The sequence below is a fragment of the Narcine bancroftii genome, chromosome 3 (assembly GCF_036971445.1).
Source record: "Narcine bancroftii isolate sNarBan1 chromosome 3, sNarBan1.hap1, whole genome shotgun sequence".
NCBI lineage: Eukaryota > Metazoa > Chordata > Chondrichthyes > Torpediniformes > Narcinidae > Narcine > Narcine bancroftii.
The window spans coordinates 320,695,562-320,709,156 of record NC_091471.1 but is presented as its reverse complement, the minus strand read 5'-3'; the positions used below and the strand labels follow the sequence as shown (position 1 = coordinate 320,709,156).

Genomic DNA, 13,595 nt, shown 5'->3' with positions numbered 1-13,595 from the left:
GTATTTGGATTTGACAAGGTGCTACACATCAGGCTACTTAGCAAGCTAAGAGCCCATGGTAGAACAGGAAATGGATTAGCATGGTAGAGAGCATTGGCTGATTGGCAGGGAACAGAAATTTAGAATACAGGGATTATATTCTGATTGGTTGCCAGTTGCTAGTGATGTTCACAGGGGTCGGTGTTGGGGCCGGTTCTTTTTATGTTGTGTATTAATTATTTAGATTATTGAATGAATGGCTTTGTGGCCAAGTTTGTAGATAATGCTAAGGCTGGTGGAAGACCAGTTATAGTTGAGGAAGCAGGGTGGCTGCAGAAAGACTAGATAGATTTGGAGAAGGGGCAGAGAAGTGGCAAATAAAATAGGATGCTAGAAAGCATACGGTCATGCACTTTGGTAGAAAAAATAAATGGGCAGATTATTTTCCAAATGGGGAGAAAATCAAAATGACCCAGATGCAAAGGGGCTTGGGATTCTTTGTACAGCATAGGCTGCAGGTTTAGTCGTTGGTGAAGAAGGCAAATGCAATGCTGGCATTCATTTCAAGTGGAATAGAATATAAGAGCAGGTCTTGTGTTTCTCATTTAAGAAAGGATATGTTGGCATTAGAGAGGGTTCAGAGGCTGCTGTCAAGGGTGATTATGGGAATGAAAGGGTTTTCATGAGGAACTTTTTTGACATCCTCTTAACCTGTACTCATTGGAATTTAGAAAAATGAAGGGGAATCTTGTGGAAATATTTCAAATGTTGAAATGCATGGACACAATAGATGGAGAAAGGTTGTTTCTCACAGTGGGAAAGTCTAGGGCAAGAGGACACAACTTCAGGATTGAAGGAGGTCCACTTAGATCATATATGCAGAGGAATTTCTTTAACTAGAGTGTGGCAAATCTGTGGAATTTGTTGCAAATCTGTGGAATGTGGAGGCCAGGTCACTGGGTGTATTGAAGGGAGAGATTGGTAGGTTCTAAAATAGCCAGGGCATCAAAGGTTATGAGGGGAGGCTGGACAGTGGGGCTGAGTGGGAAAATTGAGCAGCTCATGATTGAAGGGTGGGGCAGACTTGATGGGCTGAATGGCCTATTTCTGCATCCTTGCAAATCTTCTCTGCATTCTTTCAATCTTACTGATATCTTTCTAGAAGGTCATATGCATTAAATGGTAGGCTATTGAGATGTGCAGAGCAACAAAGGGATTTAGGAGTGATGGTAAATAGTACCCTCAAGGCAGATACTCAGGTAGATGGTGTGGTGAAGAAGGCATTTGGAATGTTGGCCTTCATAAATTGGAGTAATGAATTCAAGAGTAGGGAGGTTATGATGAAATTGTACAAGGCATTGGTGAGGCCAAATTTGGAGTACTGTGTGCAGTTTTGATCACCAAATTATGGGAAAGATATAAACAAAATAGAGAGAGTACAGAGAAGGTTCACGAGAATGTTGACAGGATTTCAAGGTTTGAGTTACAGGGAAAGGTTGTGCAGACTAGGGCTTTTTTCTCTGCAGCGTAGAAGATTGAGGAGGGACTTGATAGAGGTGTTTAAGATTTTAAAAGGGACAGACAGAGTAAATGTGGATAGGCTTTTTCAATTAAGAGTGGGGGAGATTCAAACTAGAGGGCATGGTATAAGATTGAAGGGGGAAAATTATAAGGGGAACATGAGGGGAAATTTCTTTACACAAAGGGTGGTAGGGATGCGGAATGAGCTTCCGGCAGACGTGGTTGAGGCGGGATCATTGGTTACATTTAAGGAAAGACTGGATAGTTACATGGATAGGAGAGGACTGGAGGGGTATGGACCGGGTGCTGGTCAGTGGGACTAGGAGGGTGGGGATTTGTTACGGCATGGACTAATAGGGCCGAACTGGCCTGTTCTGTGCTGTAAGTGGTTATATGGTTATGTGGTTATATGGAAGGAGTTTTAAAGGGGATCATTGTCAAGGTTTTGCTATGGCACTGATTTACCAGAGCTTTCAAACAAATAAAGAATACCCTCATTCGTTTCCTTCAGCCACCATGTAGTCGACCTTCTTTTATTATTCACTAGACATCACATTACATTCTTCAACTTCCCAAACACCGCCCAGGCCAACCTTTCTGGCCTTCTCATTGGCTCATTGCCACACGGGTGATCCTGACGCTCTCACTCTCCTCCTGCATCTGAGATCCATCACCCGTATACTGACGCTTAACATATCCGTGTATGCATGCTTATACCTCTGCTTATTGCATCGCTTGCATCATCTGCAGCAGCCAGCACTGCCCCCAATGATACACAACTGTGACAGTATATTGTCACGTGCAGTGAGAATGTGAGCTATCCAGCAAGTAAAACAGTGCAGTTACTGAGCAAGGGCAATGTAATTTTGCTAGTGTGAGATTTATTCAAGAGTCTGATAATGGTGGGAAAGAATCTGGCACATTGGTGTGAATGGGAGGAGGATGAAGAGCTTGTAGCTGGTATGCTGTCTGCTTTTCCAAGGCAGTAGGGGGTAGGGGGCGCGGGTGTGGTGTGAGTGGGATCTGAGATGTAAGTTTGTTTTAAACAGTGTGGCAGATACCTAGAACGCACTGCCAGGGGAGGTGCAATTAGTATTGAAACAGGCACGGAGATGAGGTACAGAAGGATCAGCTCCAAATGCAGACAAATGAGCTTAGTGTAGATGAACAAATGAGTCAGCAAGGGCATGGTTGTCCGAAGGGCCCATTCTGTACTGTGCACCTCCATGATGCTCATCTTCCATTCCCCCCCACCTATTTCTCTGTCTCCTGTACACTATAGGCTAATATAAATCTGAATGAGCATTTATCCTACTGCTATTCCTCAGGGAACAGGATGCCATACTTCTCTCCAGCCTGTGAAAACTCTTCACCTCCACTCTGTCCATTCAGGTGCATACAGCTGCTATCTGGTTAACCCCATGGCCTTTATTTTTGTTCATTGTACTTTGTCAGATGTCTGTTGAAAGTGCTTTGCCTTAATGTCAAATGCTCTGCCTCGGGACGTAGCCAGGCTCTAACATTAGGGGGAGCAAACACATAAAAAAGGATCTACCGCCACTGTTATCTCAAAGCTGTGCAACCAGCATACAAAGGAAATTAATGTGTGCACAAAAGGTGAGTTACCTAAAATAATGGAGTTCAAAGAACAGAATAAAATCTTAACTGAATGCATTAGTTCGTAGAATGCAGTCAATCTTCAATTAGATTAAAACATGCCAATGCAGTTTTAAATGCCATGAGAGATTGGCTGTGCCAAACTTGTCTTGAAACAATTTCAAGTTTACATTTGCATTCAGTGTGCACATATTTTGGCCATAGGAAAATACTGCAGAATTGATTTACTTTTCTACATGCTGCATGATCTGCTGAGTTTCTCCAGCACTTTTCTGTACTGCACTAGACCCCAGCAGATGTGCTTTTTCTTGTTGACTTGGAATTAGTGATAGCTCCTTTGCAAACAGGTTAACATATATAAACATATAACAATTACAGCACGGAAACAGGCCATTAGGCCCTTCTAGTCCGCACCGAACCAAACACCCCTTTCTAGTCCCACCTCCCTGCACAATGCCCATAACCCTCCATCTTCTTCTCATCCATATACCTGTCCAACCTTTTCTTAAATAATACAATTGACTCCGCCGCCACTATTTCTCCCGGAAGATCATTCCACACGGCTACCACTCTCTGAGTAAAGAAGTTCCCCCTCATGTTACCTCTAAACCTCTGCCCCTTAATTCTTAACTCATGTCCTCTTGTTTTAATCTTTCCTCCTTTTAATGGAAATAGTCTATCCACATCCACTCTGTCTATCCCTTTCATAATCTTAAATACTTCTATCAAATCCCCTCTCAACCTTCTACGCTCCAAAGAATAAAGACCTAATCTGTCCAATCTCTCCCTATACTCTAGATGCTTAAACCCAGGTAACATTCTGGTAAACCTTCTCTGCACTCTCTCCACTCTGTTTATATCCTTCCTATAATTAGGCGACCAGAACTGCACACAGAACTCCAAATTAGGCCGCACCAACGTCTTATACAATCTCAACATCACCTCCCAACTCCTATATTCCATGCAATGATTGATAAAGGCCACCATACTAAAAGCCTTCTTCACCACCCTATTCACGTGAGTTTCTACCTTCAGGGAACGATGTACCGTTACTCCTAAATCTTTCTGCTCTTCTGTATTCCTCAATGCTCTCCCATTTACCACGTATGTCCTATTCTGATTCTTCTTACCAAAATGAAGCACCTCACACTTATCAGCATTAAATTCCATCTGCCATTTTTCAGCCCACTTTTCTAAGCAGCCCAAATCCCTCTGCAATCCTTGAAAACCTTCTTCATTATCCACTATTCCACCTATCTTAGTATCGTCTGCATATTTACTAATCCAATTCACCACCCCATCATCTAGATCATTAATGTATATAACGAACAACAATGGGCCCAATACAGATCCTTGAGGCACACCACTGGTCACCGGCCTCCAACCTGACAGACAATTATCCACTACCACTCTCTGGCCTCTCCCTTTCAGCCAATGTTCAATCCATTTGACTATCTTAAAATTTATACCTAAAGACTGCACCTTCCTAACTAACCTTCCATGTGGTACCTTATCGAAGGCCTTACTGAAGTCCATATAGACAACATCCACTGCGCTACCCTCATCCACATTCCTAGTCACCTCTTCAAAAAATTCAATCAGATTGGTCAAACATGACCTTCCTCCCACAAATCCATGTTGAGTGCTCCTGATCAGACCCTGTCTATCCAGTTGTTTATGTACTATCTCTAAGAATTTTCTCCATTAATTTACCTACCACAGACGTCAAACTTACAGGCCGATAGTTGCCAGGCTTCCTCCTTGAACCCTTTTTAAATAATGGAACCACATGCGCAATGCGCCACTCACCCAATGCACTATCCCCATATCTAATGACATTTGGAAAATTACCGCCAGAGCCTCTGCTATTTCCTCCTTCACTTCTCTCAATGTCCTGGGGAAGATCCCGTCTGGTCCCGGAGACTTATCCACCTTTATATTCTTCAAAAGCCTTAAAACTACACCTTTTGTAATCTCTATATTCCCCATATTTACCCAATTTGCTTTTTTTATCTCACATCTCCCAATATCCTTCTCCTTAGTGAATACTGAAGAAAAGAAACTGTTCAATATCTCCCCCATTTCTCTAGGCTCCACACACAGTTTTCCGCTCTGATTTTCTAAGGGACCAATTAAGTGGGTAGCTGAGGGGTAGGAGTACTGAAGGATCTGCCCATGGACCGATGGATCAATCAGAAGAAAGTAAAGCATTAATTGGAAACTCCTTCACATGATCAGTCAACACAAACAGCATCATAATACAGTGCAGCCTGTGCGGCTTCGAAGTAATTACAGGCTACTGCAAATTTCAGGACCTATGGATCTCAGTCTTCAGTCAGGATCAGTCAATGAGCAACAGTTCATGTACTAATGCAACAGAAGAAATTTTTAATAAATGAAGTTTCTTTACAGAGCGTGTGGGAGCATGAGCCACTTTTAACGGTGAACATTACACATGCTCACTCCAGTTTTCAAGTACATTGTTTTTTGCTGCTGACTTGCACCAAATGAAATGCAAAATGCCAAAGAGAAGTTGAGTTTTTGGGTTTGGACCGGGCGCTTTCCCTGGGAAATGCAGGCAAACTGGCTGCATGTAGAGCTGAGGTCTCCCACTGATGGAGCTCACTGGAGCAGAGATCAACTCCACTGTGAAGGTGGTGTGCTGGTGGGCCACCAGCACATCACAGGAGACTGAGCAGTGAGCACACAATTCCAAAAGGCACCACTTTTGAAGAATGTGCCCCCCGCCCCCACCTCCTAGCTGCTGTGCCCTTGTTAATTCTCTCTGCTACATTGACATAGACCTAAACTTAACAGGTTTGCTTTGCCTCCTATGGACGCTGTGAGACCTACCAAGCTCTCCCAACATTTTTCTGTGTTTTTACTACAATCACTGCATCTGCAGACTTTCATATTTCGCTTGATTTACCTCAAACAGATGAGCCCATATGATAGAGAACACCCAAGGTGTTTGACTTTCCCGTAAATGTTCAGTCGAGTTGAAGAGAGTTGGTATAAGTTTCAAACTTCACACTCTCCAACACAGTTAACTCTTATTTGTTCTTTTGCATTTTCCTATTGGGGACATTATTATAACTACAACTTTATGTTCAAGCACTTGACGAAGTATTCAAAATGTTTGAGTCTTCAATTAATAATTTTGAAGGTTGAATAGATTCCTTAAGTAATTTTGCCTCATCAATATGCTTTCCTTGCAAATAATGTGCAAGCATTGACTGCAGGAAAAATCTGATACTTCATGGGTTAAAACCAGACATTTTAGAATGCTTTTAGCATTCTTTACCTTTCTGCATGCTTTTTTACATAACTGTTTCATCGTCACAAGTATTTGTTCCTAATCAAGCATAGTATTTAATGAAAGGATAGTTTAACATTTATATTTTTCTGTATCGCTTAAAGTAACTATTTAGTGTTATATGTTTAAGATGTGTTAGCTGTCTTCTTGCAGCTGCCCACTCAGTTTTGTTTCATAAGTAGAAAATATTTGCCATAATAGGGAAGTACAAATAGCATTGCTCGTTTCCTCCACTTTATCGTTACAATGTTAACTGGCAACGTGTGAAGGAAATACTAAGCATTTCCACGGCGAGATGAAGATTCCTTCTCAGATTACAACCTTCTTTACTTGCTACCTTCTCCTTCAGTCCTCGTTGCTTCTGGTGTCTGCACTGTTGATTTGCATTCATGCAATGCTCCCATCTCACTCAGTGATCCAAAATTTCCACCTCTTTCCTGTGTTTACGCTAACTACTTGATCTTATAATGGTGTCCTATTATCCACATTCATTATCTCAAAGCCCTCCATCCGGGAAACCCTCAGCCTTTCTCTGCAGAAGAGAAGAGCAGCTGGTTCATTATATTCTCTGAGCAATGGTATCCTGTTTAACATTTTCACATTTTAATTAGTGGCTTTTTAGAAAAAGGAGGAGTAAAACTCTGCTAATCTGCCATGGGCCATTAAGTGGGAGGGAACCAGGGCCGGGGCATTGGGTGGGTTTATGGGAACCAGGGCTAGGGCATTTGGTGGGTGTGTGGTGAACCATGGCTGGGACGTTAGGTGGGTGCATGGGAACCAGGGCTAGGGCATTGGGTGGGTTTGTGGGAACCAGGGTTGGGATTGGGTGAGTGTGTGGGAACCAGGGCCAGGACAATGGGTTGGTGGGAACCAGGATCAGGGCATTAGCTGTACGGGAACCAGGGCTGGGGCATTGGATTGGTGGGAACCAGGGCATTAGGTGCACAGGAACCAGGGCCAGTGCATTGGGTGAGTGGGAACCAGGGCTGAGGACTGGAAGGGAGCGTGGGGTCCAGGGTCCGGAGGATAGAAGGGAGTGCAGGATCCAGGGCCTGGAGACTAGAATGGAGCACGGGGTCCAGAGCCCGGGGTTTGTCAGGGAGTGCGGGGTCCAGGGCCTGGGGGCTGGAAGGGAGCGCGGAGACTAGGGCCCAGGGGCTGGAAGGGAACACTGGGTCCAGGGCCCGGGGATTGGAAGGGAACACTGGGTCCAGGGCCCGGGGATTGGAAGGGAACGTGGGGTTCATGGCCCATGGATTGGAAGGGAGTGCAGGGTCCAGAATCAGATAGTTGGGAGTGAGCTGAGGAACCAGAGTATTAGCAAATTGGGAAAATGATAATATTATCTTTACTCTTGCAAATTATAAACATTTTGGAGATAAAGTTCCTGATACTAACACACTAATCAGATGACTGTGGGTAGCATGGTTAGTGTAGCAGTTGTTGCAACGCTGTTCCAGCGCCAGCAACTCAGCTGTGATCTCGCACAGTCTATAAGTTGTTTGTACATTCTCCTTGTATCTGCATGGGTTTTCCCAGGGGCTCCAGTTTCCTCCCTCCCTTCAAAAATATTTGGGGTTGTCGGTGAATTGGGTGGTGCAGGCTTGTGGGTCGGAAGGGCTTGTAACTGTTTTTCATGTACGCTTAAATCTTCACTCCTGGTCGCAATTTAGATTTGCATCCAAGGAATCATTATAAAATTGCTCTCAATGTCACCAAGACCAAGGGGCTTATTATTGACTTTAGGAAGGAGAGGCTGAAGGACTTCACACCTGTCCACGTTGATGGGACGGAGGTGGAGAGAGACAGAACCTACAAGTTTCAGAAGACCTAGAGCTAGCACATCGATACAACTGTGAAGAAGCACCGTAATGCCCCTACTTTCCAAGGAACCATCAAACTCTACAGCACAGAAAACAGGCCATTCAGTCCTTCTAGTTTGCGCCGACCCTATTCTGCTAGCCCCACTGACCTGCCTATTCTGCTAGCCCCACTGCCCCACTCCATAAACCTCCAGACCCTCTCTTCTGTCCATGTATTTATCCAATCTTCTTAAAACACAAGATCGAGCCTGCATTCACCACATCAAATGGCAGCTGATTCCACACTCCCACCATTCTCTGGGTGAAGAACTTTCCCCTAATGTCCCCCTGAACCTTTACCATTTCATCTTAAAACTATGACCTCTTTCTTGTATTTATCTCCCCCAATCTAAGTGGAAAAATCCTATTTGCATCCATTCTGTCTATACCTCTCATAATCCTATAAACCTCTATCTCCCCTCATTCTTCTTCATTCCAAGGAATAAAGTCCTAACCTATTTAATCTTTCCCTGTAATTCAACTCCTGAAGACCTGGCAACCTCCTAGTAAATCTTCTCTGCACTCTCTCAATCTTATTGATGATACAAGGTCTGTGAGGGCATGTTGTCAAATACTCAGTCAAACTGTGGAAAGTTTACAGTCCAGTTTCATAACAGCCTGGTTAGGTAACTGAAGGGCCCAGCAGTACAGAAGGCTGAAGGAGGTAGCAAACATAACCAGGTACATCACAGGCTATCATCCTCCCAACCATTACCAGCATCTATGTGAGGTCCTGCCTCAAGGAAGCAGCCAACATCAGATAGAGCCCCCATCACCCTGGTCACAACCTCTTCTCACTGCTCCCTTCAGGCAGAAGGTACAGAAGGCTGGAAACCAGCACTAACAAATCTATTGTTTCTTTTAATTTAATTCAATCAGTTTACTATAATAATTTTTTCTTTACAGGTACCAGTTCGGCTCTATCAGGAATTTTGCTGCAACTGTACATTGTATAAATATGCATGACAATAAACTCATCATGAAGTTACAAACATCAAATGCCTAACTGTTCTTTACTTAGAACGCCCTGTACTTGGCATATGCCTGTTATTCCTCCGTTACTTTCCATCTAGGTTGCCAACACTGCTGTTGACAGAATGTGTTCTTGTGTATATGACCCCGGAGCAATCAGCAGGGTTGATAAAGTGGCCTTCAAGTGTTTTCAGCACCTCCATGTTTATCAATTATGAGCAGGTAATATTAATAATTTTCCCAGACAGTCACTGTTTTTGTTACTTTTGAAAAGTGAAAAGGTTAACTTTAATTCAGAAATGTTGTCATGTATCAGGGTGAATATGTAAAAGTTTGAAAAGGACACTAATACAGTACCTGTAATAACATTTATGAATCCTTCACCTCAGACTTTAAAGGTAATATTGCTTCATTGCAGGACACTCAAAATGTTGTAATTACAGGCAGACCTGGAGTTTTGAAAAACTTGACTTGGGAAAACGAACGTTATTCAAATTCTCCCATGTTTGTAAACCGTTTTTCAAGCTAATAATAGAAATTCCATGGTTCTCATTAATGACTGGCTATCTACATGTTCCACGAGTTAGGCGTAGTATAAGGGTGAACATTCGATAAAATAAAAGAATCCTAGCGATCTGAAAATGGTGACGATAGAAAACGGATGTTTCTGATGAAGAGATGGCTGACAGACTGGACCAGAGCCAGTGTGTAACCTGGGGACTGCCTGCATTGCATTATGATTGTTGTTAAGTGGCACCACAGGGTGAGCTGCTTCCTCCCTGCTCCAGTGACGAGTTCAGTCCCAACTTTCGTATTGTCAGTGTGGAGTTTGCACCTTCTCCCTCTGACACTGTGGTTTTCTTCTGTCCTCCCACATCCTAAGATGTGCTGGTTGCTGCAGCTTATCCCTTGTGTACGTGAGCGATAGAATCGGGGGGGGGGGGGGGGTGTCGGGAATGTGGCCAGAATAAACTAGGTTGGTGGAGAATGAGTGCTCATTGGTACACACTGGCTAGACTGAAAGGTCTGTACCGATACTGTACGACTCTCTCATACCTTTCCCTCAATCCGTGCTGCAAACTTAGACTTCTGTTGTTTGGGAACACTGCTAGTTTGCGAACTTTGAAGTGACTGCATGAGATTAATAGGAACATTCTACTCATTTTGAATCTTCCAGGTGAATATGACGGATCGCTTTGGCCAGGTGATGATCGAAAACTTGCAGCGACGGCAGTGTAGCCTTGCTGGAGTAGATGTCTGTCAAACTCTGGAGACACAGGTTTTGTACAGCTTTGCTGCAGTCACTTGTGTATTCTCCATTCATGTCACTTTTCATTTTCTTTCACCTTCAATTCCTATTGCAAATATTGACACAGAACTTGCAACGATAGCATATATTTTGAACTTTGAAATTATGCAGAAATAGTAACTCAGTTATTCAGGTTGATCATTTGATGGCAGTACTGTATCAATGGGCTATGAACAGAGAACATAGAGCATTACAGCACAGTACAGGTCCTTCAGCTCAAAATGTTGTGCTGAGGTATGGAAACCTACTCCACTACAATTTCACCCTTTCTTACACCACACCCATAACCCTTTATTTTTCTTATATCCATGTGCCTATCACAGAATCTACTGAATATTCCTATTGTACCAGTCACTCACCAGTCTCTGAGTCAACAAAACCTTACTTCTCCCCTAAATTTTCCTCCACTTGCCTTAAATTGATTTTCCCTGGTATTTGCTATTGCCACCCCAGGACAAAGGTGCTGGCTGTCCACCTCATAATCTTATTGTCACTTCTCATCCTGCAAGCTTTCACCAGCGGGGCTCAAAGGAGGGCAATGTCAATAATGGTGAGTCCTTTTAACTGTCCAACAAACTGAAAATAAAGATCTCACGGCACAGTTTGAATAAGAAAAGTAAGTTGCCTTCATATGTGGGCCAACAAGGCTCCCACACCACAGTTATTTATCATAATGGTGTATGTTGAAATATTCTCATACAGAATGTCTCGCATTTACATAACAATGAATGCACTCCAAAACAAAAGTTTTTTTGTGTGGCAGGATAGGATGCTACAAATACAATTATTTTTTTATTACATTTTTGATAATTTTGAAGCCATTAAATATTGAATAGCTCTGTGAGTTCAGCGTGTGACTGTGCCTGACCAAAAATTCTTCCTTCACAGAAGGAGCGGTTCCTTTTGAATGGCTGGGACAATGCGAACGTCTTGGACATGATGACTGTTTACAACAGCTTACCTCAAGCAGATGTTCATGGGTACACATAATTTGGGGATGTTTTACTTTTGTAGGGTTTTTCTGCCAGGTTAATGGTTGAAATTGGTATGTGAAAGGATGACAGAGAGGTAAAAAATTCTTGCATTTGTGTGAAATCTGAAACAAAATCTGAAGATGGTCAGGGGATTTCTGTGTAAAGCAAAAGGGTTCATGTTTCCTATCAAAGATCCTTGTAAAAACACCAGGAACCTAGCAGTAGAGTGAGTTGCTGGAGGAACTTAGAGGATCAGAGCTTGAACTTATATTGTTTATTGTCATACGAACTGAAATACAGTTAAAAACCTTATTTTGCACTTATGTCGGCATGACCCTATAGTTTAGTGTAACAAGCTGGTGGAAGATAAAAAAGGAATAAAATTTTAAATTGTAAAAAAAATTTAAAAATTGGGCATACAGCACGGTAAAAGGCCCTTTCAGCCTACGAACCCTTGCTGCCAAATTACACCCGATTAACCTACAACCCAGAATCTTTTAAATGGAGGGAGGAAACCGGAATGTCCGGAGGAAACCCATGCAGACCAATTGCTCATTGACAGTGCCGAACTTGAACCCAGTCACTGGCGCTCTAACAGTGTTTGTGAGAACCGTGCTGCACTAACAGTGCCACCCCACAGTTGTGCAGAGTATAATGTTACTGAGAAAAAGTTCAATGAATCAGTGCAAGGACAACTTTGTTTTACAAGTAAGAGGTCAGTTCTATAGTCTGATAACACCGGAAAAGAAACTGGCCTTCAATCTGGTGATGTGTGTTTACAAACTTGTGAATCTTCTGTCATATGGGAGGGGCGGGAAAGAATGTGAACTGTGTGGGATGGGTCTTTTAATCTTAGAGGTTCAGGGCTGAAATGTCTGCTATATATCTTTACCTTCTATGGATGCTGCGAGACCAGCTGAGCTCCTCCAGCATTTCTGTGTTTTTGCTACAATCACAGTGTCTACAAGAATTTTGTGTTTCACTTTTAATCTGTTAGCTGCTTTCGAGGCAATGGGAACTACAGGCAGAGTTAGTGGAGGAATTAGAGCATCTGTGGAGGCAAATGAACAGCCAACATTTTGGGTCAAGACCCTTCATCTGGTCATAAAGAGTAAAAGGAGGAGGTGGGGGAATGGAACAAGCTGGCAAGCAATAGGACAAGAAAACATACAGGTGCTGGGGTCTAGAGCAAAACATACGAGTGCTGGAGAAACTTGGCAGGTGACGAAGCATCCACGGGAGCATGAGCCAGCCCTTCATTGGGAATGTGATCTAAGAGAGAAGGACGTGATTGGTAGGTGGTCAGATAGGGAGCAATGGATGATAATGTCAGGTCGGGAGGTTATGAGTGAGACAAGAAAGGACTGAAAGTGATGGAATCTGATTGGAAAGGAAGGTGGGGAGTGGAACCGGGTCGGAGTGGAACCGGGTCGGAGTGGAACCGGGTCAGAGTGGAACCGGGTCGGAGTGGAACCGGGTCGGAGTGGAACCGGGTCAGAGTGGTGGGGTGGGGAGGAGAGATGGTGGGCAGATGGGGATGGGAACCCAGTGGCAGGAGTGTGGGTTTTGGGCAGATGGAATAGGTGGGCTAGTGGAAAGAAACTGCGTAACAGGTGATATGGGGATGTTGGAAAGAATAGGGTGTGTGAAAGCACCTGGGTAAATCAGAAGGAGAGAGAGAGAGGAGAAAACAACGAGCAGGTTATTTGAAGATGGGGAATTCAGTGTTCTTATGATGATCTTGGGATTAGAGTTTTCTGAGTTTCTAAGTCTCTTAAATGCCCCTATTGTTCCAGCCTCCACCCCTGGCAAGGCATTCCAGGTACCCACAACTCTCTGTGCAAAAAAAAACCCTGATGTCTTCCCAAAACTTTCCTCCCTTCACTTTATACCGATGTCCTCTGGTGTTTGCTACTCCCGCCCTGAGAAAAAAGGTGCTGACTTGTCTATCTTATCTATGCCTCTCAGAATCTTGTAGACCTCTATTAAGTCACCTCTCATCCTTCTTTGCTCCAAAGAGAAAAGTCCCAGCTCTGTTAACTTTG

General features: G+C 43.4%; 1 protein-coding gene across 4 annotated transcripts in view; it reads left to right on the top strand.

Moving 5' to 3' along the window:
* The window catches only part of lcmt1 (leucine carboxyl methyltransferase 1), a 111,552-nt gene that overhangs the window by 90,697 nt on the left and 7,260 nt on the right, over positions 1-13,595 (top strand). For all 4 annotated transcript variants that reach the window (XM_069928968.1, XM_069928965.1, XM_069928967.1 and 1 more), the window contains 3 exons: positions 9,369-9,489; positions 10,445-10,546; positions 11,465-11,556. In XM_069928968.1, the coding sequence (XP_069785069.1) occupies positions 9,369-9,489; positions 10,445-10,546; positions 11,465-11,556 (315 nt within the window). The remainder of the gene's footprint in view (positions 1-9,368; positions 9,490-10,444; positions 10,547-11,464; positions 11,557-13,595) is intronic.